General features: G+C 42.4%; 1 protein-coding gene across 3 annotated transcripts in view; it reads left to right on the plus strand.

The window, feature by feature from the left end:
* The window catches only part of KAZALD1 (Kazal type serine peptidase inhibitor domain 1), a 153,535-nt gene that overhangs the window by 117,799 nt on the left and 10,365 nt on the right, over nt 1–25,371 (plus strand). For 2 of the 3 annotated variants that reach the window (XM_069239541.1, XM_069239540.1), the window contains 2 exons: nt 3,669–3,829; nt 15,523–15,670. In XM_069239541.1, coding sequence (XP_069095642.1) covers nt 3,669–3,829; nt 15,523–15,670 — 309 coding nt within the window. Of the gene's footprint in view, nt 1–3,668; nt 3,830–12,893; nt 13,023–15,522; nt 15,671–25,371 lie in introns of those variants that run through there. The other variant, XM_069239542.1, reaches the window with a different exon arrangement.

Genomic DNA, 25,371 nt, shown 5'->3' on the forward strand with positions numbered 1-25,371 from the left:
AGGCATTCAGAATATTGAGAAAGAATTAGAGAGTTTAGAGAAAAAATTGGTTGAGGCTCATTTGGGTGGGAGAAGTGAAGATTCAATTATGTTACTAAGTGAGCAGCCCTTTCAGCATTAATAGAGACGCGAGTAAGGGAGAAATGGGAGGCAAGTAAATCTGCAAATTTTGAGTATGGGGAATGCGCGGGGAAACTATTGGCGTGGAAAACAAAGTCTGATTTTATTAGAAATCAGATTTCAGAGATAAGAGGCCCTAGTAAGGGAGCGGTTGTAACAGACTCCTTAGCAATTCAAAGAGCATTTCAGTTTTTTTTTGAAGCTTTATATAAAGAGGATTTACCAGAAGTGGTGGAAGAGGAGATGTTAAAGGTAGAAGAATTAATGTCAGGGAAACGTGATGAGGAAGGGGTGTCTCTTTTGGAGGAGGAATTTTCGGAGGGAGAAATAGTACAGGCTATTTCCAAAGCAAAAAAAGGGAAGACAGCAGGCCCTGATGGCTTACCTGCGGAATTCTATATAAAACTAGGTAGTATTTTATCTCCTCTGCTCAAAGATCTTTTTAACGCAATTTGGAGGGGAGAATCTCAACTACCAGGGTCTTCGAATGAAGCAATAATAACTGTCATATTAAAACCCGTGAAAGATTCTTCGTTTTGTGAATCATACAGGCCAATTTCCCTACTGAATAATGATTATAAAATATTCACAAGTATACTTGCCAGCAGATTAGGAGAGGGTATTGCGCCCCTGATTCATGAAGATCAAAAGTTTTTTTTTTTAAACAGGCACATGTATCAATTATCCCACAAATTAATTGGGGCAAATGATATGGCATCAGTATCGGGTCTCTCTTTGGCAGTTATTACTCTTGATGCTGCTAAGACGTTTAACCGAGTGAACTGGGGCTCTTTAAATCATATTTTAGCACAGCCGAACTTCGGGGCATGGTTCTTAGGGGTGGTTAAAAGTATTTATGCCAACCCATCGGCAAGAGTTTTGATAAATGGGAGTTTAACCTCTCCGTTTTCTATTGCTAGACGGACCAGACAGGGCTGCCCTCTCTCCCCTCTGCTCTTTAATGTGTATATAGAGCCGCTTGCTTGTATGATTAAAAAGGATGCCCTAATAAAACCTTTATATGGGGTGGGAGAAAAAGGTATCTATGTATGCGGATGACATTGTAATTTATACTACAGACCTCCTTGCAGCGTTAGGTAGAGTGGAAGGGATAACACAAAAGTTTGGCCAGGTATCAGGGTATCAAATTAATATGTCAAAGACGGAAATCATGACATGGAACATGAATATCCACCATAAGCTAATAAAGGAGGAGATAAAATACCTTGGAGTTAAGATACCACAAGATTTGGAGAAAACATTGTTGGTAAACCTAAAATGTTTGACGCATCAGATAGATAAACTGTTATTAAGCTGGGTACATCTTCCTTTAACTGTATACGGGAGGGCGAACTTAGTAAAAATGTTTATTCTTCTGAAGCTCACTTTTCTCTTTAACATGATCCCGCTGGAATTTGCGGAAAAAAGAATACAGGATATACAATCAAAGACTAATAGTTTTATTTGGGCTTATAAGGGAATCAGTATTGCCAGGAAGAAGCTTCGTAGAAGTTATCTCTAGGGAGGGATTGCCCTCCCAGATATCCAGTTATATGTATGGGCATTTCAGTTAAAGAATGTTAAAGATCTATTAGTAGCAGAGGAGGTCTTCCCACAAAAGAAGGCTATGCTGAGTGGCGAAGGGGAAGGGGAGCGGAATTTCCGGTATAAATTAGGCCACCCAAGGTTCTATAAAAAAGTAAGGCTGAAATCACTAAAGGCGGTGGCCTCTTTGTGGGCAATAATCAGGAAAATCACCAATTTATCGTATTATAGTACTCACGCTCCCATTTGGGACTCCCCCAGAACCCCGGAATGTCTGAAAAATGTCTTGGCTCACCCTTTGAAGGAGGCAGGTATCATGGAATGGGTACAAGTACTACAGGAGGGGGCGTTGAAACCTTGGGGAACATTTGTCTCCAGCCAGTGTTCAATGTCTAGGTTTAAATATTATCAATTACACTCATCGGTAAGATCTTTAAGAATAGCGGAAAAGGAGACCAATGAGTTAGTGGAGCTGTTACATAAGAATCAGTCATGCAAGAAGGAAGCTGCTGCCTATTATAGAATATTCTTGGAGTGCTTGGATAGTTTAGATGATGAACAGAATTCCCAGGCTCCTTATGGGAGGAGGTGGCAAGTAAAGAGGAGATTAATATATTATGGGTAGGTTCTTGGCAACGTCTTTATAGAGTGGTCAAGACTGCTGCTCTAAGAAAGAATCATTTATTTGTTTTGCATAGAGCATATTATACTCCAAAGAAGTTAAACAAATTCAACAAAAATGCCCATGCAGCCTGTAAAAAGTGTGGGTTAGCGGGGCAGACGACACTTATATGTTGATGCTATGTTCTCGGGTTTCAAATTTCTGGGGGGATGTGTTTGAGACTTTATATTCTGTGATGCAGGCCCCATTGTTGGCCTCCCCAGCCTTAGTTTTATTTGGTGGCACCTTAGAATCGATAAACCTCTCAAGTGCTCATAGGAACTTGTTATTTTACTTAATACTTTTGGCAAGACGGGAGGTTTGCAGGCATTGGATTTCTTCTACTCCCCCAACCTGGTGGGAATGGGTGGATGCTGCAATGAAAATCTGTCAATTAGATCTTTGTAGAACTGGATCCAATGATGTTACAGAATGATGGCAATCCTGGGTGAATTGATTTTCTCCAAGTACTAGTTCTTGAATAAATTGTCCAATGATTATTTTCAAGGAAAGGGTGGCATACAGCTACTCTCACCCTTCCGCTATGAGTCTTCTGGATGGGGCTGACCTTTTGCCTGATCCAAAAGGGATCAGAGTATATATTGGGTCTGGTCATAATGGAAGTACTACAAGAAATATAAGGACAAGAAAAAAAAAAAGACACAGTACACCTCTCACAGTCTGATCAAAGAAAATTATGGCCATTAAAATTAGGTGGGTATTCATTAAGGCAGTGAGAACAACAGTTGCAGTTTTGTATTTGGCTTTAATCACAAACTATTAAGTTGTTACATGTATGAAAATGATTTCCAATGTTAAAATTAAATGACACATTGGGTCCGATTACGCTCGCCCACCAAACTTCTGATGGGGAGGTTGCCCCCCTTACTGGTGACCTCCTCTGGTCCCCCTTGACCTCCTGCATCTGTTCGACACCAGTCTTTTCATAAAGCCAAAGCCGCCATGAAAAGACTGGCAGAGAACCAGGTTGTAATCAGCAGGGCGGTGCTGAGTTCAGTGCTGTCCTGGCTGATTTAAACCTGCACTGCCGTCAGCTTGTTAGGAACATTGTTCCGAAGGAGAAAGTGGTCGTTTGGCAGTCTGACCACCAAATTCTTAATTTGCAGTCGGACCGCCAGACTCGTAATGAGGCACATTGTGTTTAATAGTCAAACAGCAAACAAACCAATAAACTAAAATACATTTCTCAAGTTAACTTGATGATTTAATATCTCAATCTGTAACACGTTCAGTCAAGCAAATATCATTTTTGATCTGCACTGTGTGTTATTAATATTATGACAATTACAATCTTTGCCTACTGATAATGTATTATTCACAGCACCCCAGATCCTGTCTCCGCCGTATGATATCTGGAATATCACAGGGCAAGATGTAATATTTGGCTGTGAAGTCTTCGCATACCCGATGGCGTCCATCGAATGGAAGAAGGATGGCACAGAAATGTTTCTACCTGGAGATGATCCTCACATATCCGTCCAGGTAGGTGTGCGTGCACACACCCATTACATGGTATCATTACCAGAAGTAAACAAAGGCTAGAAAGGATGCACTAGATATCTTATGAGGACTGTAAAATATATCTTATGAAGGAAAAATTAAGGGACTAACCTGTGCAGTCTGAAGGAGAGTAAGAGGTAGGGATGGAGCAGAGAAATGTAGGTAATTTAGGGGAAAACATGGTAGAAGGGTGAAGTCTATTCCCCATGAACAATTGGCCATGGAAAAAACCCTGTGACGTAAGGAAGTTCTTTTTCATAGAAATGGCAGTATAAGCGGGAGTGATGCTGCAGGAGAGTACTAAGATACGAAAAGGCAAATTATGCAAAGTAATGCAGAACATTTTGTGACAGTATAACTTCATTATTTTGTTATTTTTTATCCATGTTAACATTGTCGTAGAAAAAAATGCACCCAATTATTACCACTTTAACACCAACATACGCTACTGAAAGGTGACCAGTTATGTTGGCAAAGGGGCTTTCCATTGTGTGGCAACATGTGCTACTGCTTTTTCAGCAACTTTAAATCTGTTTGTACAAGAAAAATGTTCTGTTTAAATCCTCAAATTATGCAGTAGATGGTGGATTATGTGGCAAATGCGGCATATCCATAATTATGCAAAAAACACATCAGCCACCAAATGGCATAATTGCAGTGGCCCCCGGTTTATGCCTGTAAATACCTTCCAGCAGGACTGGTGGAAGTAGCTCAGTAAAGCAGTTTAAAATTGCAATAGACAGACATAGTCAAGTAATCAAAGTGTAAGGTTTGAGAAGGATCTAAAGACTTAGCCGAATTTTGAAGATGCTCGTTCATCCAGACTAGAAGAGGTACCAACTCTGATGCAAACATAGAGAATGGTATACTATATTTTGAAGCTGTGGCCACAAGTCGATCATACCCATGCGAAGTGGTAGAATTACAGTCAACATATGTGGCTCCCGCAAATGTGCCCTCAAAGAGGGGGGTCATTGCCTGTTCCCAGGTTACAAGTGTACCTGACTTGCTGGCTGTTCTCTCTTAGCATATCAGAAACTCTTGCATGTCGTTCACAAACAAATGTAAATTGGTCACCATACAACAGGGTTTTTCAAACTGGAAGGTGGGCCACCCTAGGGATGGCCTCAAGCAAATACCCAGGAGGAGTGCCAGGCTCTGGCCAATACACGCATAATACTGATAATAGGGCTTTGTTTTAAGTCGACAATTAACATGTTTCGTTATTTACATCCACACTGGGAGTCTGTGTCAAAACCACCACTGACGCATTTCAACCAACAGGTCTTCCTCACAGCTGTAAGCAAGACCTGTTGGTTGAAACGCGTCGGTGGTGGTTTTGGTGTTGTACATAATCCCAAGAAAATTAATAACTCTCCTGGAGTGCAACCGATTTACAATTGTTCATAATTGTTTGTTTTGGCAAATTAACAAGAGAAGGTCAGTCCCTTGTGTATGTACCAGCCTTTAGAAGTGCGCCACAATTAGGACCGCTTTGTTGGACTAGATATATATATATATATATATATATATATATATATATATATAGATATATATACACTTAAAAAACTAATTTTACAAGGACGTTATAGTTAGATTCTGAATTTACTCTCACAAAACCATACAAATCCAGCAGTTATAGTTATGGCTAGCTCAGGTAACTATAACTCGTGCCCCCGTCATGCACAGTTTTCTAGTCAATTATTTTACTGCAGATATTACAGTGATATTATGACTGATGTTATCAGAGATGTAATGAGTGATGTAATATGTAGGGTAATTAACAGTGCATGCTGAGGACACCAGTTATAGTTATCTTAGAGCATGAGTTGTAGTTACTTTAGCTAACTAGAACTGCTGAATTATTATTGTTTTGTGTGAGAAGGTTCAGAATCTAACTATAAAGTCCCTGCAACCTTTGTTTTTTTTTAGTAAATTTATATTTTTTTAAATTCTATTTCCTAACTATAATGCCCCTGTAACCTTTGTTTTTTACAGTGAATTTCTATCGATTTTTTTAATGTATAGTATTTTTAGTTACTGTACATTAAACCAGCCACTTGTGGCCAGCCCTCTATAACCACTCCTCGCCACGCACGGCCTTTGGCTGTGCATGGTGGGGTTTGGCCACAGGGCCTGGCCACAGCACAGGCCCTGAGGCCAATCCGATTCATATGCACTCCTTTGTACATTTTAGCACCTTTTCCATTTTCCTGACACAACAAAATGGGTGGCAAAACTTTCCTTGTCAGGTTGTGGCCAGCTAAGACTGTAAGAGTATTTGCCTGAGTGTGACATTGGCTGTGAGAGTGTCTGTCTGGGTGTGAAAGTGGGTGTGAGAGTGTGTCTCATGGTGTTAGAATGGGTATGAGAGTATGCATCTGGGAGTGAGAGTGGGCGTGAGAGTGTCTGGGTCTGAGAGTGGCTGTGAGAGTGCTGGAGTGTATCTTTGGGTGTGAGAGTGAGTATGAGAATATGTGTCTTGGTGTGAGAGTGGGTGTCAGAGTGTTTATGTCAGTGTGAGGGTGGGTGTAAGAAAAAGTGTGTCTGGGTATGATACTGGGTGTGAGAGTGTCTGACAGGGCTTGAGAGTGGGTGTGAGAGTGTCTCTCTGGGTGCAAGACTGGATATGAGAGTGTGTTTCTCTGTGTCAGAGTGGGCGTGAGAGGGTTTCTCAGGGTTTGAGAGTGGGTATGAGAGTGTGTCTGTGGTTGTGAGAGTGGATATGATAGTATAGCCCATTAAAGGAAGCATCCTCACACCTTTATGGAGCATGACATAGGTGGTGAGGGAATATGTGTGTAAGATGAAATGCATTTATATAGGCTGGACAAATAGTAGTGTATGTTTTCCGGTAGGAAGGGCCATGTAAGAAGGGCAGCATATATCAGAAACAGTTAACTTTTTGCAGCATCCGATTAACCATCTTTCCCAATGCTAGTGTGGTAAAGTATGCTTGTAGTGCCACATAGTGTGGATCCCCTCCGGTGCCATAACACTGACTGTAGAAAAGGTGTGCAAAAATGCACTGCATAGAATACTATTTCATGTTGGTATGCCTCTTTTGATGTCTGGACAATTACTTACAACATAGGTATTTTGCCTATTACAAGATGGCAGCCACAGGTATAGTGTATGGAGATGCCATCGATTTTGGTGGTGAGATGCATGTGTACAAGCAATGTGCCATTGTTTGAATTGAATGTAATAAGTATATTGGGAATCACGTTATACTTTGTACAAGAAAAACATCTCTGATAATTCAATCTGATGTTGCAGGCTAATTACTATATTGTAAAGTTTTCGACAGTTTAACAGTAATATGTCATTGGTAACAAATGGTTTAAGTGCGTCTAGTCTGTTGATGAACCTATGCTGCTGTCCAATCGCAATGATCTATGTATTTAAATGATCGATCAATCAAAAAAATGTATAAAGCGCGCTACTCACCCGTGAGGGTCTCAAGGCGCTTGGGGTGGGGGGGCAAGAGGGTCACTGTTCGAACAACCAGGTTTTGAGGTTCTTTCTGAAGAGCAGGAGGTCTTGATGAAATGATGAAATGACGCCGGCTGTCTTGACATTGACAAAGGCCAAGTCCGAAATGCATCTGTCTAAGTTTCTTTTTCATGGCCAATACATTTTAATAACAGCATTTCTTCGTGAGTGCGCATGCGTGTGAGAATGAAAAGTGGATGTAACGAGTCCACCCTCACGCATCGTGGCACCCACTGCGTCAGAGGAGCAGCAGCTTTAGGTGGAGACTTGGAAATTATATATATATATATATATATATATATATATTAGCCTTCCCGGGTGAAGCACCTCAATGGAGGAGCGATCCTGCTAGAAAATATTTACCACCAAAAATCCCCAATAAAGTTGTACACAGCAAAAAGCCTCAATGTTTTTATTTAAAAGTGAAGACGTGCAAAAAAGAAACAACACGTTTCATACTGAAGGTTTTGATCACATGCCATATTCCCTGTCCACAATATATAGTATAAACATTAAAGAAGGACAATTGCAGAATGATGGAGTGGCATCCTCAAGTGGTACAATTTCCTGAGCAAGCATGTTCTATGTGCATCCAACAATATAAATATTTCCAAGTCTCCATCTGCATCCCTGGGCTGAAAACAACTTTGCCCAATTCCTGCCCTTAATGTATGCAGTACTCCTCATTTTGATAGAGTGGCAAATAATTGATAAACTGTATGCACATTTTGCATTTTTTCCATTAGGGCAATTTACGTTTTGCATTTGTGAATTTCTACACCTCTCTAATTTTGCTAATATTTTGACCCTTCCACCTAATCAGGTTTACACATTTGCAATTCATGTTTTCAAAAATAGGCTCCAAATGTAATGCAACCTAAATCTTTATATACCAGCAGCCAGAAATTAAGTGAGCCAAATTTCCCCTTTGCTGATACAAGACTGCTGGCCTTCTTCTGGACGCTTTTAGTTACTTTATGCATTACGCCTGCCAGGTACAGGCAACGAGTATCTGGAAGAGATGTCGGATGCTCCTCAAACATAGAGTGAACTTTATATTTATTTTTTGGGGAGGCCCAAAGCTTCCAGTAAGCAGGATAAATACTCTCCCCTGAGGTTAAGAACTGGTACAAACCAGGTCTCCTTTTCATGTTTCTCTTCATGGTGGGTGGGTGTGCTGCAGTCACCTCTCGGTTAATCCTGTTGGTGCACTTCTTGGCAGAAATCTCCTAAAGCCATCCCCACGCAAGCTTACTGAGCTCGTGTGCAGTAATATTGCATGACTAGTCTTGTCTGGCTTTCGGCTCACATTTACCGTGCTCCGACTCCAAAACCAGAGGTTGTTGTTTTTTATCATAAGACTTTTCCACTTGCCTTGGTTAGCTTGATTACTGTGTGGTTGTATTTTTCCAGCACTGGCTGACTGCCAGGACCCAGAAGGATAAATAAATAGTTTTTTTATGTTTTCTAATTGCCTCTTATAATGACGCTTGTAGAGGAGGTTAAAGGCACCAAGAGTCATTAAAGCCACACAGAAGCCTTGGCAACTTCGAATACAGAAGACGTGGTTATTGGCTAAACAATGTTTTGGAGTTTAATGTACGTATCGTACTATTTTTTCCATCTGAGACACAGAACGTGTTTAAAGCACACTGCATACTGTTGCTATTGAAACCAAATGTACTTTTGTGCTTTCAATGCAATGCACAAATTGTAACATAAAATCGTTACTTTAAAATGGTTTGAATGAGAAGCCCTCTCTTGATTTGAAAAGAATCATTAGTGATGATAAAAATATCCTTTAGTTTAGATCATCAGCTCTTTGTAGTAATGGGTATATGTAGGAAGTTAACTCTGTACATACTATTTCAAAGTAAGAGATAGTGTGCACAGAGTCCAAGGGTTCCCCTTAGAGGTTGATAGTGGCAAAATTAGATAATTCTAATGCTCTATTTTGTGGTAATGTGGTCAAGCAATAGGCAATAGGGTAGTGTTTAGCATTTGTTGTACACACACAGGCAATAAATGAGGAACACTCACTCAAAGACTTAACTCCATGCCAATAGTTTTTATATAGAAAAATATCGTTTCTTAATGTATGCTTAGAACCACAAGTTCAAGATTTGAAGTAAATACATAACATGTAAGGTACTCCACACAGGTAAGTTAGGAACTTTGAATTAGAGCCATAGAATACACAGTTTTAGTAAAAATGGCAATAAGCTATTTTAAAAGTGGACACTGTGCAAAAATCAACAGTTCCTGGGGGAGGTAAGTGATGGTTAGTTTGTCAGGTAAGTAAGACACTTACAAGTCTAAGTTCCTGGGCATAGGCAGCCCACCATTGGGGGTTCAAGGCAACCCCAAAGTTACCACACCAGCAGCACGGGCCGGTCAGGTGCAGAGGTCAAAGAGGAGCCCAAACACATAGGCGCCTATGAAGAACAGGGGTGCTCTGGTTCCAGTCTGCCAGCAGGTAATTACCCGCGTCCTCGGAGGGCAGACCAGGGGGGTTTTGTAGAGCACTGGGGGGGACACAAGTAGACACACAAAAAAACACCCTCAGTGGCACAGGGGCGGCCGGGTGCCGTGTGCAAAGCAGGCGTCGAGTTTTGTATTAGAATCAATGGACTGACCCAGGGGTCACTCTAGCAGTGCAGGCAGGGCACAGGGGGGCTACTCGGGTCAGCCACCGACTGGGCAAGGTCTGAGGATTGCACTGAGGTTTGGTTCCTTCTGGTCCTGGGGCTGCGGGTGCAGTGCTTGGTCCAGGCGTCACGTTCCTTGTTGCAGGCAGTCGCGGTCAGGGGGAGCCTCTCGATTCTCCCTGCATGTGTCGCTGTGGGGTCCAGGGGGGTCGTCTCGGGCTACTCACGAGGTTGCAGTCACCTGGGAGTCCTCTCTGTGGTGTTGGTTCTCTGGAGCTCGAGCCGGGGGCATTGGGAGCAGAGGGTGAAGTCTCACGCTTCCGGCAGGAAGAGTGAAGTCTTTAGAAGTTGCAAGAAAGTTGCAAAAGTTGTTTCTGTTGTTGAGCAGAGCCGCTGTTCACAGGAGTTTCTTGGTCCTTTGGTTCAGGGCAGACCTCTGAGGCTTCAGAGGCTCGCTGGTCCCTGTTAGATGCGTCACTGTGCAGGTTCTTTGAGTCTGGAGACAGGCCGGTAGGGCTGGGGCCAAGTCAGTTGTCGTCTCCTTCGTCTCTGCAGGGCTTTCAGGTCAGCAGTCCTTCTTCTTGTTGTAGGTTGCAGGAATCTGATTTCCTGGGTTCTGGGGTGCCCCTAAATGCTAAATTTAGGGGTGTGTTTAGGTCTGGGGGCAGTAGCCAATGGCTACTGTCCTGGAGGGTGGCTACACCCTCTTTGTGCCTCCTTCCTGAGGGGAGGGGGGCACATCCCTAATCCTATTGGGGGCATCCTGCAACCTCAAGATGGAGGATTTCTAAAGGCAGGGGTCATCTCAGCTCAGGACACCTTAGGGGTTGTCCTGACTGGTGGGTGACTCCTCCTTGTTTTTCTCATTATCTTCTCCAGCCTTGCCACCAAAAGTTGGGGCAGTGGCCGGAGGGGCGGGCATCTCCACTAGCTGGGATGCCCTGGGGCGCTGTAACAAAAGGGGTGAGCCTTTGAGGCTCACCGCCAGGTGTTACAGTTCCTGCAGGGGGAGGAGAGAAGCACCTCCACCCAGTACAGGCTTTGTTCCGGCCACAGAGTGAGAAAAGCACTCTCCCCATGTGGCCAGTAACTAGTCAGGTTGTGGCAGGCTCGCAGAAACTGGTCAGCCTAACACTAGAAGTCAGAGTGGTATTCAGGGGGCATCTCTAAGATGCCCTCTGGGTGCATTTTACAATAAATTCCACACTGGCATCAGTGTGCATTTATTGTGCTGAGAAATTTGATACCAAACTTCCCAGATTTCAGTGTAGCCATTATGGAACTGTGGAGTTCGTGTTTGACCAACTCCCAGGCCATATACTCTTTATGGCTACCCTGCACTTACAATGTCTAAGGTTTTGCTTAGACACTGTAGGGGCATAGTCCTCATGCACATATGTCCTCACCTGTGGTATAGTGCACCCTGCCTTAGGGCTGTAAGGCCTGCTAGAGGGGTGAGTAACCTATGCCACAGGCAGTGTGAGGTTGGCATGGCACTCTGAGGGGAGTGCCATGTCAACTTAGTCATTTTCTCCCCACCAGCACACACAGGCTGTGAGGCAGTGTGCATGTGCTGAGTGAGGGTTCCCCAGGGTGGCATAGGACATGCTGCAGCTCTTAGAGACCTTCCCTGGCATCAGGGCCCCTGGTACCAAGGGACTTATCTGAGTGCCAGGGCTGTGCCAATTGTGGGAACAAAGGTACAGTTTAGGGAAAGAACACTGGTGCTGGGGCCTGGTTAGCAGGGTCCCAGCACACTTTCAAGCATAACTGGCATCAGCAAAAGGCAAAAAGTCAGGGGGTAACCATGCCAAGGAGGCATTTCCTTACAGTATATTTACAGGATTTTGTGCAGGGCCAAATACAAAATATGTAGAGGCAAGCTGGTGAGAGTATCTAATGATAAGGTTTCTCTATGGCAGCTATCTGTTGAGAGCGGTGTAGGCACAGGCTTCAATTGCCTGGGGAGCACTCAACGTAAACTCTTCTACTTACCAACATACCGCTCACCTTCATGTGTACGACCTGCAGATATATGAATCAGAGAAATCTCCCACAAAGACCTTGGTCTTAGCACTTTGGTTTCTGACTAGGTAATGGCTTAAGGGTGGGAACATGAAGGTATATCTTCTAAATCAAAAGAAGATTTGTAGATAACACACCCAGTTTGAAGAAAAGGAGAACAGGCAGGTGTCTCTTAATCCAGATTACAACACTATGGCCCGTATTAATACTTTTTTAGTGCCACATTTGCACCGCTTTTTGACGCAAAAGCGGCACAAAGTTACTAAATACAATTGTATTTTCTAAGTTTGTGCTACTTTTGCATCAAAAAATGACGCAAATGCGGCGCTAAAAAAGTATAAGTATGGGCCTATGTTCATTCAGATCCGGAATGTTAGGATTCAAACAAGAGAGAGAGATAGAGAGAGAGAGAGAGAGAGAGAGAGAGAGAGAGATCTCCACTGCTGCCCCTAAAGACAGTAGACATACACAGTTGTTGGTATTTTACAATAAACGTTGATTTATTATTCACTATTCATACAAGAATTATATGTATCAGAATGCTGGTAATTGTTACTGTAATTTCAGCAATCATAATAAAAAACACAGTGAATATTAGAAAGTACCTCGAACATTTTACATAACACATCCCCTCTTTCTCTATTAGATTTGCTTAGTCCCTACCTTATATCTACATATGTTATCAGCCTCAGAGTTAATGTATTCTTGGCATGAATATTAGAATGCCATAGCTATTTATATACCAAGCAATGTAAGTATTCCTGCATAGCTTACAAAGCCACTGGGTCTGCAGTCAGATAGTACTTTGGCATCTCTGCTTAACAATCAGTCCTTGTGTCTGATTCTCAATGAAGAAGGGAGGTGTAATTTATTCACAGATTCTTGTGTCACAGCTGGAGAACACTATCCGTTCCTTTTCACACGGAAGCATGCTTAAGGTAGGCAAATGTTTGCATGTATATTTTCTTCTAAGCCTGATTTCCCCATTGTGAGGTTTTGTTATCAACAACTTAATTTTTTGGATCTTTAATATGCAAGGAGTGGTTGTTAGGGAAATTGTTTTTGTAGAAATTTGTCCCTTTTGATTATAGTTCAATCTTTCAAAGACAGTTATGTTTTTTTGTTAGACTCTGCAGGACAGGTTGTGGCATAAAAAGGGTGCTCACCGGTCATTTGGCATCATTCTGTAGTAATTCTTCTATGGGTTTAGTGCAAGGGCGGCTCTTCCTCAATGGCGAAAGAGCATGGACCGACTGGCTCAGACCCAGTAGCTGAAAAAAAAAAAAATATTTGATTATCGTTTTATTTTTCAGCTGCTAGCTCTGAGCCAGCATGTGCAGGGGGCTGGGCCATGGGCAGGGGGAGGAGGAGTGGAGAAAGTGCAACTAAGTGTGCATGTCAGTTTGGCCGGCCTTCTTAGGACAAACTGACATGCACACTTAGGTTTCTCCAACCCGGCTGTGTTGCACACAGGATTGCATGGGGAGCCTCAGGAGAGGAGCTAGGCAGCTAGCGGCGGCAGACAGGTAATTTTTTTTTTAATGATTTTTATATTTTATAATTACCCACATCTTTCCTGCTTCCATCTCCCCTTCAGATATGGGGTGGCTGCCACTGATTTAGTGTCCACGTTTTCAGTCTTTTCATCAAACTATGCCTCTATAACCTTTTTCAGCAAACCTTTGATACCATAATAATTTGAAATTCTTCTGGGACGCACTGCTAGAGGTGTTTCGGTTCATGCTCATTAGATGTGAAAACTTAAGGTGGTTATTTAATGACTGAGAAGAATATACAACATACTATCAGAATAGATTGGGTGAAGACTAACCAGAAATGTTGACATTGATATCCAAATAATGCACAGTTACATTACCTATATCAGTTTTAAAATGTATACTGTCATGAATTGTGCTCAATTGTTTAATGCTATATTTCAAAATGTAGGACACACAGAGATTGTTGATGTGTTAAGTTTAATGTTCTTGAACATCGAAGTGTATCAAACTTTTAAACCTATCATAATATGGGGCTGTAGGTGGAAGGTGTGATGGTCGGATTAGCCATAGCTTTGTCCACACTGATTTTGATGATGTGATAAAGTGTACCTACATCATCTTGGCTGACATGTTTAGTTTAATGTTTGCACATCATTCAGTGTTACTGTGTTTTGATCCCAACATACCTTGTGGGCTATATGCATGTGTTTGTGCGCAGCTAGTGTGAGTTCACCATGACATGGGCTTTGCTATTATTTTGTTGTGCATACTTTCAGCATTTTTCACTGTTCATGAAGAAATGCACATTGATCCTAAAATGTACAGACAGTTAAGGAGTCGGTGCGTGCTTAATGGATACTGGTATTTTTCTGAATAACTCTAAAATCAGCAGGATGAAAATTCATCTAAGCAAGAAAAAACCTAAAATAGAGCCATGCACTAAGGATCCTAATCTCAGATAATCTCACAAAAATACCGACAGAGATACATCTCCACCTGAATATACTGCAGTGAGTTTTTTTTTAAAGTACTACTATAACTTAAATTATGTCTGTAAAGCTGTGCTAGGCGTACTTCGGGAAATGCTATGTTACTCTTTCTAAAGGCTCCTATTCCCTGTGTCTGGATTTCTCCATAGCACAGGACTCTGCACAGGCAGAAATGCACCTCCTGGCAAATGCTCATTTCTTTTTCTCAAAGGAGAAAAAGTTTTCCCTTTGGAGACAGCCCTTCCCCTATAGCAAGTCAAGATGTGGTAATTTTCCTTTTCCTTCCTGAAGGGAAGTTACCGTGGCCCATGTCTAGAGTAAATCTCCAACACTTTCAGGATAAAAAGAGGCCATGGAGAAGTTTGTGGGCTTTCTCAAACTTCCAAGGCAAATCACGCCCTGGAAAGTCTTTTCCTACCTCTCGATTAGGATTTACTACTGTGGTTTTCTCTGTTTATGCGGTGTAGAAATCTGCACTGCTAAATGCATCAGATATCCCTCTGGTAAGCATACAAAAGGGAATCCTGTCCATACACCTAGGGTTAATACCAAAATTATCTTTGTGAGTAGACGTACAGCGTTTGCAAAATTATACGGCCTTTCATTCAGTTCTCTTTGCTGAACGTCACCTATGACAAATTGCAAGCTATCCAGAAAAGTCACTGATTTAGGTACCACTTATGACACCTTCGACCAATCTGCACTAAATTTGGCACACTGAAGGATTGAATTCTGAAGGCCATTTCCCCCAGTTAAGTCCAAATTGGTCGAGGTGGCCCAAAGTTATTAAGAAAGTAAACATGAGAATTCCTACTGAGTGAGGTGTAAATCCTAATTGCAGAGAAGCTACGGTGGTTCTGTAATATGCATATTTACATGTATCATATACTTTGATCATATGATAAACATTAATGGAATCTGTACCAATGTGCATTATACACCATTTGACGTGAGTTATCACATTGCTGCTTTGTCCTGAGTTATGCATGCCAATATTAACTAACACAGCTGTTTCCCAGTTCAGAGGAGGCCCGCAGAAGTATGAAGTGAGCGGGTGGTTACAGATCCAGGCAGTCCGCACCACCGACGAAGGAACCTACCACTGCTTTGCCAGGAACAAGGTTGGGGAGGTCGGGGCTACTGCCAGCCTCACGGTGCTCACTCCAGGTGAGAGGAATGTTCAATGTTAGAGAGTTATGCTAACAGTGAAACATTGTATGTGCATAAATATGGGGATAATAGTTTCCAGAAGCTCGTAGAACACCGGACCAATGAAAAGCAGACATTTGTCCCGGAGCACTCTTGCTAAAGAGTGCTGCAATGTCTTTCCGATGGGCATGTCAACTTGCTGCATAATTGTGTATTGAATTAGTCATTGCAATACTTTATGTGCTAAGTCCCTACTTATTCCTAAACGTTCTAGGTATAGTATCGCTGGTCAGTCTAGCTCTACCATAGGAGTAGTTGCAGTTAGTGCGTACCACGTTTTTTGGCCAACGTTTTGCTTATGCACATGTTTCCAACAAAAAAATAAATGCTGCGTGGTTGCTCACTTTTATAACACTGAGACCCAGGGAGACAGACACTCAGTCGAACTCCATAAAATGAGCTCAGCACGAAAGCAACGGGATGAGGATAAGTGCCACTGCCAGCCCACGTTTTAAAAGAGAGAAATACGCACTCTTGAAGTGCATAATGTTATTTGCTGTTGTGTGAATAAACCTGGAACAGACAGACGTGGTTGGACTGGAAACCAAAAGCAGTTCTCGTAAACAAATATCATGGCAGCCACATGTTGCACTTAGCAATTAAATATAGCTCTCCTGTCCTACTCTCCAGGAGCTGGAATGCTTCTCCCACAATATAATCATGGAAAATTGTGTTCAGACAGATCATTTTAAAGAAACATTTTAAAATATATTGATTGAAAACTTTTGTTGGTACGTACGGTTATTAAGCTGAGTAATGAAATTCATAACTACAACATAGCCTCTGTGGGTGCTAGGACTGGAGTGGATAACTGCAGTTAGCTTGGGTTACTTAACACCATAAGCCTAGGTTTCAGAGAGCAGAGTTGTGCTTTAGGCTGGAGATAGGTTTCCACACTTTCTCCACACCTTAGGTGTGCAGATTTCCATATTTCCACCCAACCTCTCATGGTGCATTACATGGTGATTAAAGTATAGAAACTGATAGTTACTGCATTCGTACCCTATTTGTATAGCTCCCTTGCTTGCACCAATATCCTTCCCTTATGGTCCTCAATGCCTCCATCTTTATGGTCTCGCTATTGTTCCATTAAAAAAAAAACGAAACTGGGCTTACAGCCCACCCATTACTTGCAATTCGTTGGTTTCCTTGTCATTCTCATTTCTAATGTTCTCATTGGTCCCATGTAGCTTGTTTAATTTTACAGGTCTCGCTCTATGTGGCTTTTGGAGGATTTGATTTTCACAATCTTTGAATTATACACACTCACAAAGACAGCAACTTGGAGCCCCTCACGGCACATATCACACAAACTATAACATACAAGACTCACAGGATATCTATAGCCCGAACACTAACTCACTGGGTTATCCTAAAAGCCATTTTGTGTCCTACTCACTGTTTCGAAATCAAAATAAACTTTCACATGTGCAACAAATATACCCAAGATATTTCGTAGAGAAGGGTCCTTATCAAATGTTTGAGCTAACAAGCATTGGCAAATCTAATGGGTCTCGCTTATGTGAGATCGATTGGCTCTGTGATTTTTTTTTTTATTGTGCCATGTTGTACAGCAGCACAGCTGCTGTGCAATATGTTTGAAAGTAAAAAAAAAAAGGTTCTTTAACACAGCCAGCCTTTAGCGCATCATAGCATTTTTTAAATGTACTTTCAGCCATGCTGCACAGCAATCACTCTGCTGTACATGTCTAAATAAACATTGACAAAGCCAATAGATGTTGCATAGGCAAGACCTACTAGCTTTGCCAATGCTGATTTTCAAACAGCACAGGCTATATTCTAACCCTTCCCCTTTCACTGACCCTTGGTGCAGATAACTGCAGCCATTAGAAGTCGGGCCTGTCTGAGGGATGAGTGGGAAACAGGGCTGTGGGTTTAGATTGGCAACTTAGCATTGACGGAGAGCAAGGTACACTGGCCAACTCTCTTCTGTTCAGCTGTTCAACAAAGAAGATGCTCTTTTACTGTGCCATTTTCACAAATTATGTATATATTAGTTAGACTGATCGTGCACAAACACACATGTGCTGGTTTTTACATGGCTCATTTTAAAGGGCCTACAGAGTTGTACTGTAAATAATAGGTTTATTAAATACTGGCATAAGTGGCTCCATTGACTGGGGTAAGTTGCCCACAGTGATGCAGAGCCTACCAGCAGATTTTGCGAAGTAATTAACTATGCTACCAGCTGCGTTTGCTGATTAAGTCTACTGCTACTAAAATACAGGGGTGGCTCCTCCATGGCGGCGAAGGAACGTCACCCCCCGCCAACAGGAACAGCTGCATACATTTTACCAAACAACAATAATAAACTGTGTTTATTATCGTTGTTTGGTAAAAGGGGTGGGGCATTGGGGTGACGAGTAGTGAGGGGGAGTGCTCAAAGCGCATGTGTGTTTGGTCGGCTGTCTTGGGCCGGCCAAACACACATGTGCTGTAGGCTCTCTGCAGCCCAGCAACACGGGTGCGGGGCTGGAGAGAGCCTGCACAGGCTCCCAGTCTGCCTGGGAGAGTCCTGGCTGAGCGCTCCCAGCCAATCCTGACGCTGCTCCGCAGGGCAGGCTGGGAGCTTGAGCCTGCAGTCGACAAGGGACAGAGGAGCGGTGCGTGATGGAGGAGGTACATTTTAAAAAACAAATAAATAATAATTTGTAATTTTATTTTAATTACCCCCCGCACACCTCCCCCACGTGCCGCCCCTTCACCTTGCAGCAAGGTACTCCTTCTAAAATAGCTGAGAAGGTCACGGTGCAGAGACTGGAGATAGCTTCGGTGGGCAAACCTTCTGCTGCATTCACATGTGTGTGTGATCTACAGGTCTCAGGGCGTTATACAGATCAGATGATCAGTATTCTGTGGGTCACTCATTAGTCTGGTAAGACAGTTCAGTGGATTATGCACTCACTGGAAAGATCTGTATGTAAAGTGCCTGGTAAACTTCAATCCATAGTGAAAAGAATGTTAAATAAGATAAGTAACGTTTAGTTAGGTAGTAACTATCACATATAAAATAAGCACCAGTAAATATTTCAGTTTGCTTTTTGCGCCATATCAATGGTGCTTATCAATATAATCGTAAACCTACCCTGCATAGATGCATAAATTACACATAATATGCATTGAGAAGATGTGAGTAGTTCATCTTAATGCCTTGAGTGTTGAGTGAAATTGGAAGGAGTGCATGTTGGGGCATTTAGTTGTAAGTCCTATTTCCTCTCATACCTGAAAATATTGCTGATGTGTCCTCGAAGCAACCCTCTAGGTCAGAGGCCCGTGGAAAGTCCAATTGGCTAACGTCCTACTCTGGACTTGCAGATATGTTAACGTCAGATTTGTTTTGCAAATATGTAAGTCACATTGTAAATGTTCATCATTTATGTACATAAAAAGAAATTGTGCCCAACATAAAATTAACTACGCATAAATAAGTGGATATAAAGTTGGAGAATGCAAGGAGTGTACCACAGCTCAGTGATTAGGTAGGTAGGATGAAGGGAAAGCTATGGGCAAGGGACAGATCTTGAGGACTTCATATAACAACGATTGTCTTAAGCCTGGTACATCAAGAATTGTAATCACAACATTTAGATTAGAGAAAATGTATTTTTTAATATGCATGTGTTAACGCGTCCAGCCCTTATAAATTACCTGTACCTGGACACGTTGGAGGTCGGTGAATCTTTTAACCGAGTCGGGCTCTCCTCATCCTAAAATAGTCGAGTCACTCAGATCAATAATCAATAACTATTGTAGTCGGTAATCAATACTCAATTAATAGATAAATATAGCACATCAGAAATCAATAACAGTTGGTATTTCGGCGCACCATGACATTTCAGTCATGAATAACCACCCCAGTTTATTAAAAGTTAGTGAATTTATTTCCCTATATTAACAAAGCTAGCATGTATGTATATGAACATTACTAGCTGTCCATAACGGCGGAAGAAACGCAATCTATGTAAAATCTGAATAATGATACACTCTGTTATCGCAATGCAAATCACCAATTTGACTAACTGTATTTGACTAATTGCATACATTGGTCAGCATAACAAGATTTCAATTTAGCATGGTACATTGAATGAATACCTCGACTAACCTCTAATTAGCATTGGCATGTGGGGCTTCAATCAAAACAAATTTAGTCAACACAAATTTGGAAAACTTCTAGCTAGGACCCTATCAAAATTAGCAGTTGGTACCTAAAAGGAAAAACACAATGCATAATACATTTATCCTTTCATATTTACCAAATACAATCAGCATTCAAGAAAAGTCTTCGTCCTTCAGGTACCGGTTGATCAGCATGGGGCAAGTTTCAAAGGGGCAAAGTTAAGGGCAAGCTTCCTTGCAGCGGCAAGGAGAATGGGGCAAAGTTACTGCATGGGCAAGACGGGGCAAATCAAAGTTAAAGTCTCTAGGGTGAGAATTCTTAAAGTCTCTTTCTCTCAGATAGAGAAAAGGGCATCAGGGTGTCGTCCAAAATGGAGTCTGGCATCAGGCTTCAAACTGGCATCGAGGAAAATGGCTGACTTCTCTTTGTCCGGTGGGTTTAAGTAAGAAACATTCCAAATTCTGCAGGGTCTTCCATTGGAGGGTTCATAGGTTGGCTTCAAATTGTCCAATCAAAATTGTCTTTTACTAGCGCTCATTTATGCATACACTGTCCTTGGAGCCTTGGAACACAAATTGTAACATGGTTTGCCAATTATTTTACTATCTGTACCTTCATTGTCCGCACCTGCAGAGACTGACCTTGTATCAAAGGGGATGAAACCGGCCTAGTACGAAACCTTGGAGATAAGTGTACCAGTCAGCTCTACTGGAAAAATACAACTTCAAGCAAGAATATATGTTTCATTAGTTCAAGGAAAAACCACGCAGTTAAAATTTGAAACCAGGCAACTAGGCCAAAGCCTGTACTAAATTTAAGCTAAGCAAAACAGTTTTCAAACAAGAAATCATGGCACACATTTGCGATTATGACGGATCACTACATTTTCAATACTTCATGATTAATAAAGCTCGTTTACAATGATGGCGAACTACCCCGAGGGCACAATTTCCCTCGTACATTATTTTCTTTACTAAAATCACACTTCATTATATGTATTGATTACACGATATGTATGAATATATGTCGGACCTTCTTTTTCTGCGTCATCAATCCCTCCTCTGATGACTAAATATGTCATCACATCAAATCTACCCACAAATTTTATTCCATTAAAATTCTGTATAGTAATTTTGCACTTCAGTCAATTCCCTTTTTCTTTTAGTCCCTTTTGACTTTTCTCTATATAATTCCACCATTTTGTTCTCTATTTTCTCTTCTCTTTCTCTTTTGTTCCTTGCTTTTAACATTTTGAAAGCTTTCCATGTTCCCCAAGAACCTAAAAGACAAATTAATATTATTATTATTCCCTTTACTATTTTTAGTAACAATCCGTTCCAAACGTTGCTGAGCCAATTTGCCACAGAAGCAAATCCTTTTCCAACTTTCTCCCAAACTCCGGGTTCTTTCAATTCCTTTAAATCTACACTTTCTTTAGTTAAATTTGTAAGCATCGTTCTAATTTTTCCACTGCTGTCTGGTATATATGTACAACAGTGACGTGTACCAAGCATTTTGCAAACGCCGCCATCCTTTGCTAAAAGAATGTCTAAGGCAAGCCGATTTTGAAGAGTCATAGCTCTTTCTGCAGCATCCATCAGGATTATAGCTCCTGAAAACTTTGTCACCATGTTATCCACAATAGTAGACAACTTTCGTATTTTGATTGAATTCAATATGACTCCTACTGAAGGAATCAATGCTCCAAATATATCTCCTACCACACCAGAAGCTGTCTCCCTTTTCTGAACATGATGTGATTCAGACAGCCTTGGAAATTTCTTTAAGTCGTCTAGTTGGTAAACCTTTGGGAACACTATTCCCAAATAACATCTCCCATACCATCCTTTAGGAAGACGATAATAGGCGTTAAGTCCACAAATATAATATACCCCTGGAATCACTGGGTCTTGTCCATTCAGCATGAACGTCCACTTAGGTTTAAATGCATACGTATGTTTGCATTCACTCGTTCCCACAAAAACTGTGTCATAATATGATTCAGCTCTATATATACAAAATCTCCCTACGTGCAATGTATCTAAAGCTATTTTCCCTTGTGTCTTTATTGCAGCAAAAGCATAATTATCTACAGATGTTCTTTCGTGTAATTCCCTCTCTAATTTCTCCTTCATTTCATTCTTCCTATCATCGGTGCGGTCTAAAAATTCTATTTCTACTGGTGAAAGCAAGCATGTAAGGTTCTCTCTATGTGCGTGAGCTGTGTGAAAAGGTGACATCGGTTCGAAGAATTCTCTCATTAATTTGGCATAATAATCTCTAGCTATTTTACTTAGGTGCCCTATTATGGGGACATATGCAAAAGTAACATCGTAATTAGTGTAGAAATAATGAATGTCCTTTTGACCATAAAATCTGGAAGCTATTATACTACATGTAATTCCATACGTAAGAGGCATGCTGTGATACGTTACCCCTTCCACTACTGAGGTAGGTATTTGTGTACACACATAACAATCTTTTGCATCCATGGTCTCAACATACTCACTCAGTAAGCGATAGAAAACGTTAGATGAAAGTTCCTTCTTATCATGCAAGTGTCTCTCGTCTTGCTCGAGTCTCTTCAGAGCTGTTAGTTCAGTAACGATAATAGGTTTAGAAGTAGAAGCATCATTCGTCTCACTCTCATTTTTACCATGCATTCCAAGAACTATTGCTACAATGATTAGTACGCATGCGGTTATTAGACCGATACACATGTATTTACAACACTTCATCTTACTCCCCTGTGTAGTGAAGCTAGTCATGATCTGTATAGAATCAGAAAGTTGAAGATACTTTATCAAAGCGTATTTGCAGGTATTTACAAAGCTGAACAAGTTCAATGTTCACACAGTTTTCTTTAGCAGCTTAGGGCCTGATTCTAAGCTTGGCGGGCGGAGGGAGCCGACCGCCAAGCGGGAACCGTCAGAAGACCGTTCCGCGGTCAAAAGACCGCGGCGGTCATTCTGGGTTTCCCACTGGGCTGGCGGGCGACCGCCAAAAGTCCGCCCGCCAGTCCAGTGGGAAACACCCTTCCCACGAGGAAGCCGGCTCCGAATGGAGCCGGCGGAGTGGGAAGGTGCGACGGGTGCAGTTGCACCCGTCGTGAATTTCAGTGTCTGCAAAGCAGACACTGACATTCATTGTGGGGCCCTCCTACGGGGGCCCCTGCAGTGCCCATGCCATTGGCATGGGCACTGCAGGGGCCCCCTGGGGCCCCACGACACCCCATACCGCCATCCTGTTCCTGGCGGGCGACCCGCCAGGAACAGGATGGCGGTATGGGGTGTCAGAATCCCCATGGCGGCGCAGCAAGCTGCGCCGCCATGGGGGATTCCCATGGGCAGCGGAAAGTCGGCGGTACACCGCCGGCTTTCCGCTTCTGGCCGCGGCTGTACCGCCGCGGTCAGAATGCCCGGCGGAGCACCGCCAGCCTGTTGGCGGTGCTACCGCCAACCACCGCCCTGGCGGTATTTACCGCCAGGGTCAGAATGACCCCCTTAGTCTCTTATCGGTTAGCAGCGTTGTCTCAAAATCGGTTTCAAAGTCAATCAAGTTAGCAATGTCTTAGCCGGTTGAAAAGTCAATCAGGTGATCAATGTTTTCAATCAACAGAGTCCATAAAGTTTTTATTTCCAAAATGAAGTTCTGCCTCTTCGTTCTCAAGACTGAGGGATACGAATTTGTCTGACCAATCGTTATTGGCTACGTATGCCCACTCCGGACCGGAATACCTTCTGCTCTGTATCCTTTTTCTTTTCAATTTTGCATCTCTCTTTGATTCTTTCTCACTGGTACTTTCCTCTTTGGCCAAGTCCTTTTCTTCACTTGGTGTTGGTACTACGACAGACACTTCCTTTCTTTTCTCTTTCACTCTTGGCCCTTCACTGTCATTCAACGTTTCTCTAGTTCTTAATTTTACTGGTGATATGCTTGGTCTTCTTTTTGCACTGTGTCCACTTGATGGACCTGCAATCTCTTCTGAAGGAGTTTGAGCAGTTTTGTTCTGTTCTGCCTTGTCCCCTCCTTCTGGGGAGTCAATCAGGTTTTCCTTTTCTTTTTCTGTATCGTCTGCTTCTGGGAAAGCCCTCCTCTGATCAGGCTCTCCTGCTTCTTCACCTGTTTCGAGCCCTTTGTCACCTTCACTTTCTTCAGGCTCTTTGTCACTTTCAGCTGCTTCAGGCTCTTTGTTACCTTCAGCTGCTTCGTCGCTTTCTGAGGCTCCTCCTTGGTCTTCCCCAAGTGAATCAGTTGCTTAGTCCTCAGAGAATATTTCTCCCTCCTCTATTTCTCCCTGTTCGCTTCTAGTTCTTTTTCACTCTGTATCAGCGCTTGGTACTTTGTTATTAGGTACTGGCAACTTCAGCGCTTCAACTTCCTTGTCTGTGGGACACAATACCCTCTTTGGGTGACTGGCGTGAATCCAGTTGGGAACTCCCTCACACTTCACAGCGGTGGTAGTCGTCAAAATCTCTTGAAAAGGTCCTTTCCAACGGGGTTCCAAACACGACTTCCTCACGTGCTTCTTTATCACGACCCAGTCACCTGCTTTCAGGGCGTGTCCTGGACCTTGGATCGGTGGCAAGGTGGTTGCCTCCACCTGGTGAGAGAAAGAGCGAACCACGTCAGCTAGACCTTTGCAGTAGTCTAACACCATATCATCCGTAATATTCAAAAGCGCATTTGCAGGAACTACTGGAAGTCTCATAGCTCTGCCCATGAGAAGTTCGTGTGGGGACAGCCCAGTCTTTCTGTCAGGGGTGTTTCTCATTGACATTAGTACCAAAAGCAATGCGTCAGGCCATTTCAAGTTTGTTGATGCGCATATTTTCGCCATTCTTGATTTCAATGTGCCATTCATTTGCTCCACTAGACCTGATGCTTCAGGGCGGTAGCTACAATGCAGCTTTTGCTCAATGTTCAGTGCTGCACAAAGCAATTTTATTACTTCATTATTGAAGTGACTTCCCCTATCTGATTCTAAAGAGATCGGGAATCCAAAACGTGGTATTAGCTCTCTCAAGAGTAGTTTTGCAACTGTAAGACTGTCATTTCTGCGTGTAGGGTATGCTTCAATCCAGTGACTAAAAATGCACACAACCACCAACACATACTTCAAGCCTCCATGCACAGGCATCTCAATGAAGTCCATTTGCATCCTGCTGAATGGACCCCCTGCTCTTCCAATGTGGCTCAAATTTACTACGGTTCCCTTCCCTGCGTTCATCTGTTGGCAAATGACGCAACGGTGGCAAACTGCTTCAGCAACTTGACGGAATTTGGGGTTAAACCAATCAGTTTTAAACAACCTAATCATGGCATCCCTCCCAAGATGAGCTTGTCCATGGTAAAATCTGGCTATCTGTGTCAAAAGGCTGTTTGGAAGAACGAAGTTCCCTTCACTTGAAACCCATAATTCATCTAGTCTCTTTACACATTGTGATTTGGTCCATGAGAGTTTCTCATCCTCACTGACATCATTCTGTAAGGATTTCAATTCGTCCATCGTATCTACCAC

The sequence above is a fragment of the Pleurodeles waltl genome, chromosome 6 (genome assembly GCF_031143425.1).
Source record: "Pleurodeles waltl isolate 20211129_DDA chromosome 6, aPleWal1.hap1.20221129, whole genome shotgun sequence".
In the NCBI taxonomy this organism is placed as follows: domain Eukaryota; kingdom Metazoa; phylum Chordata; class Amphibia; order Caudata; family Salamandridae; genus Pleurodeles; species Pleurodeles waltl.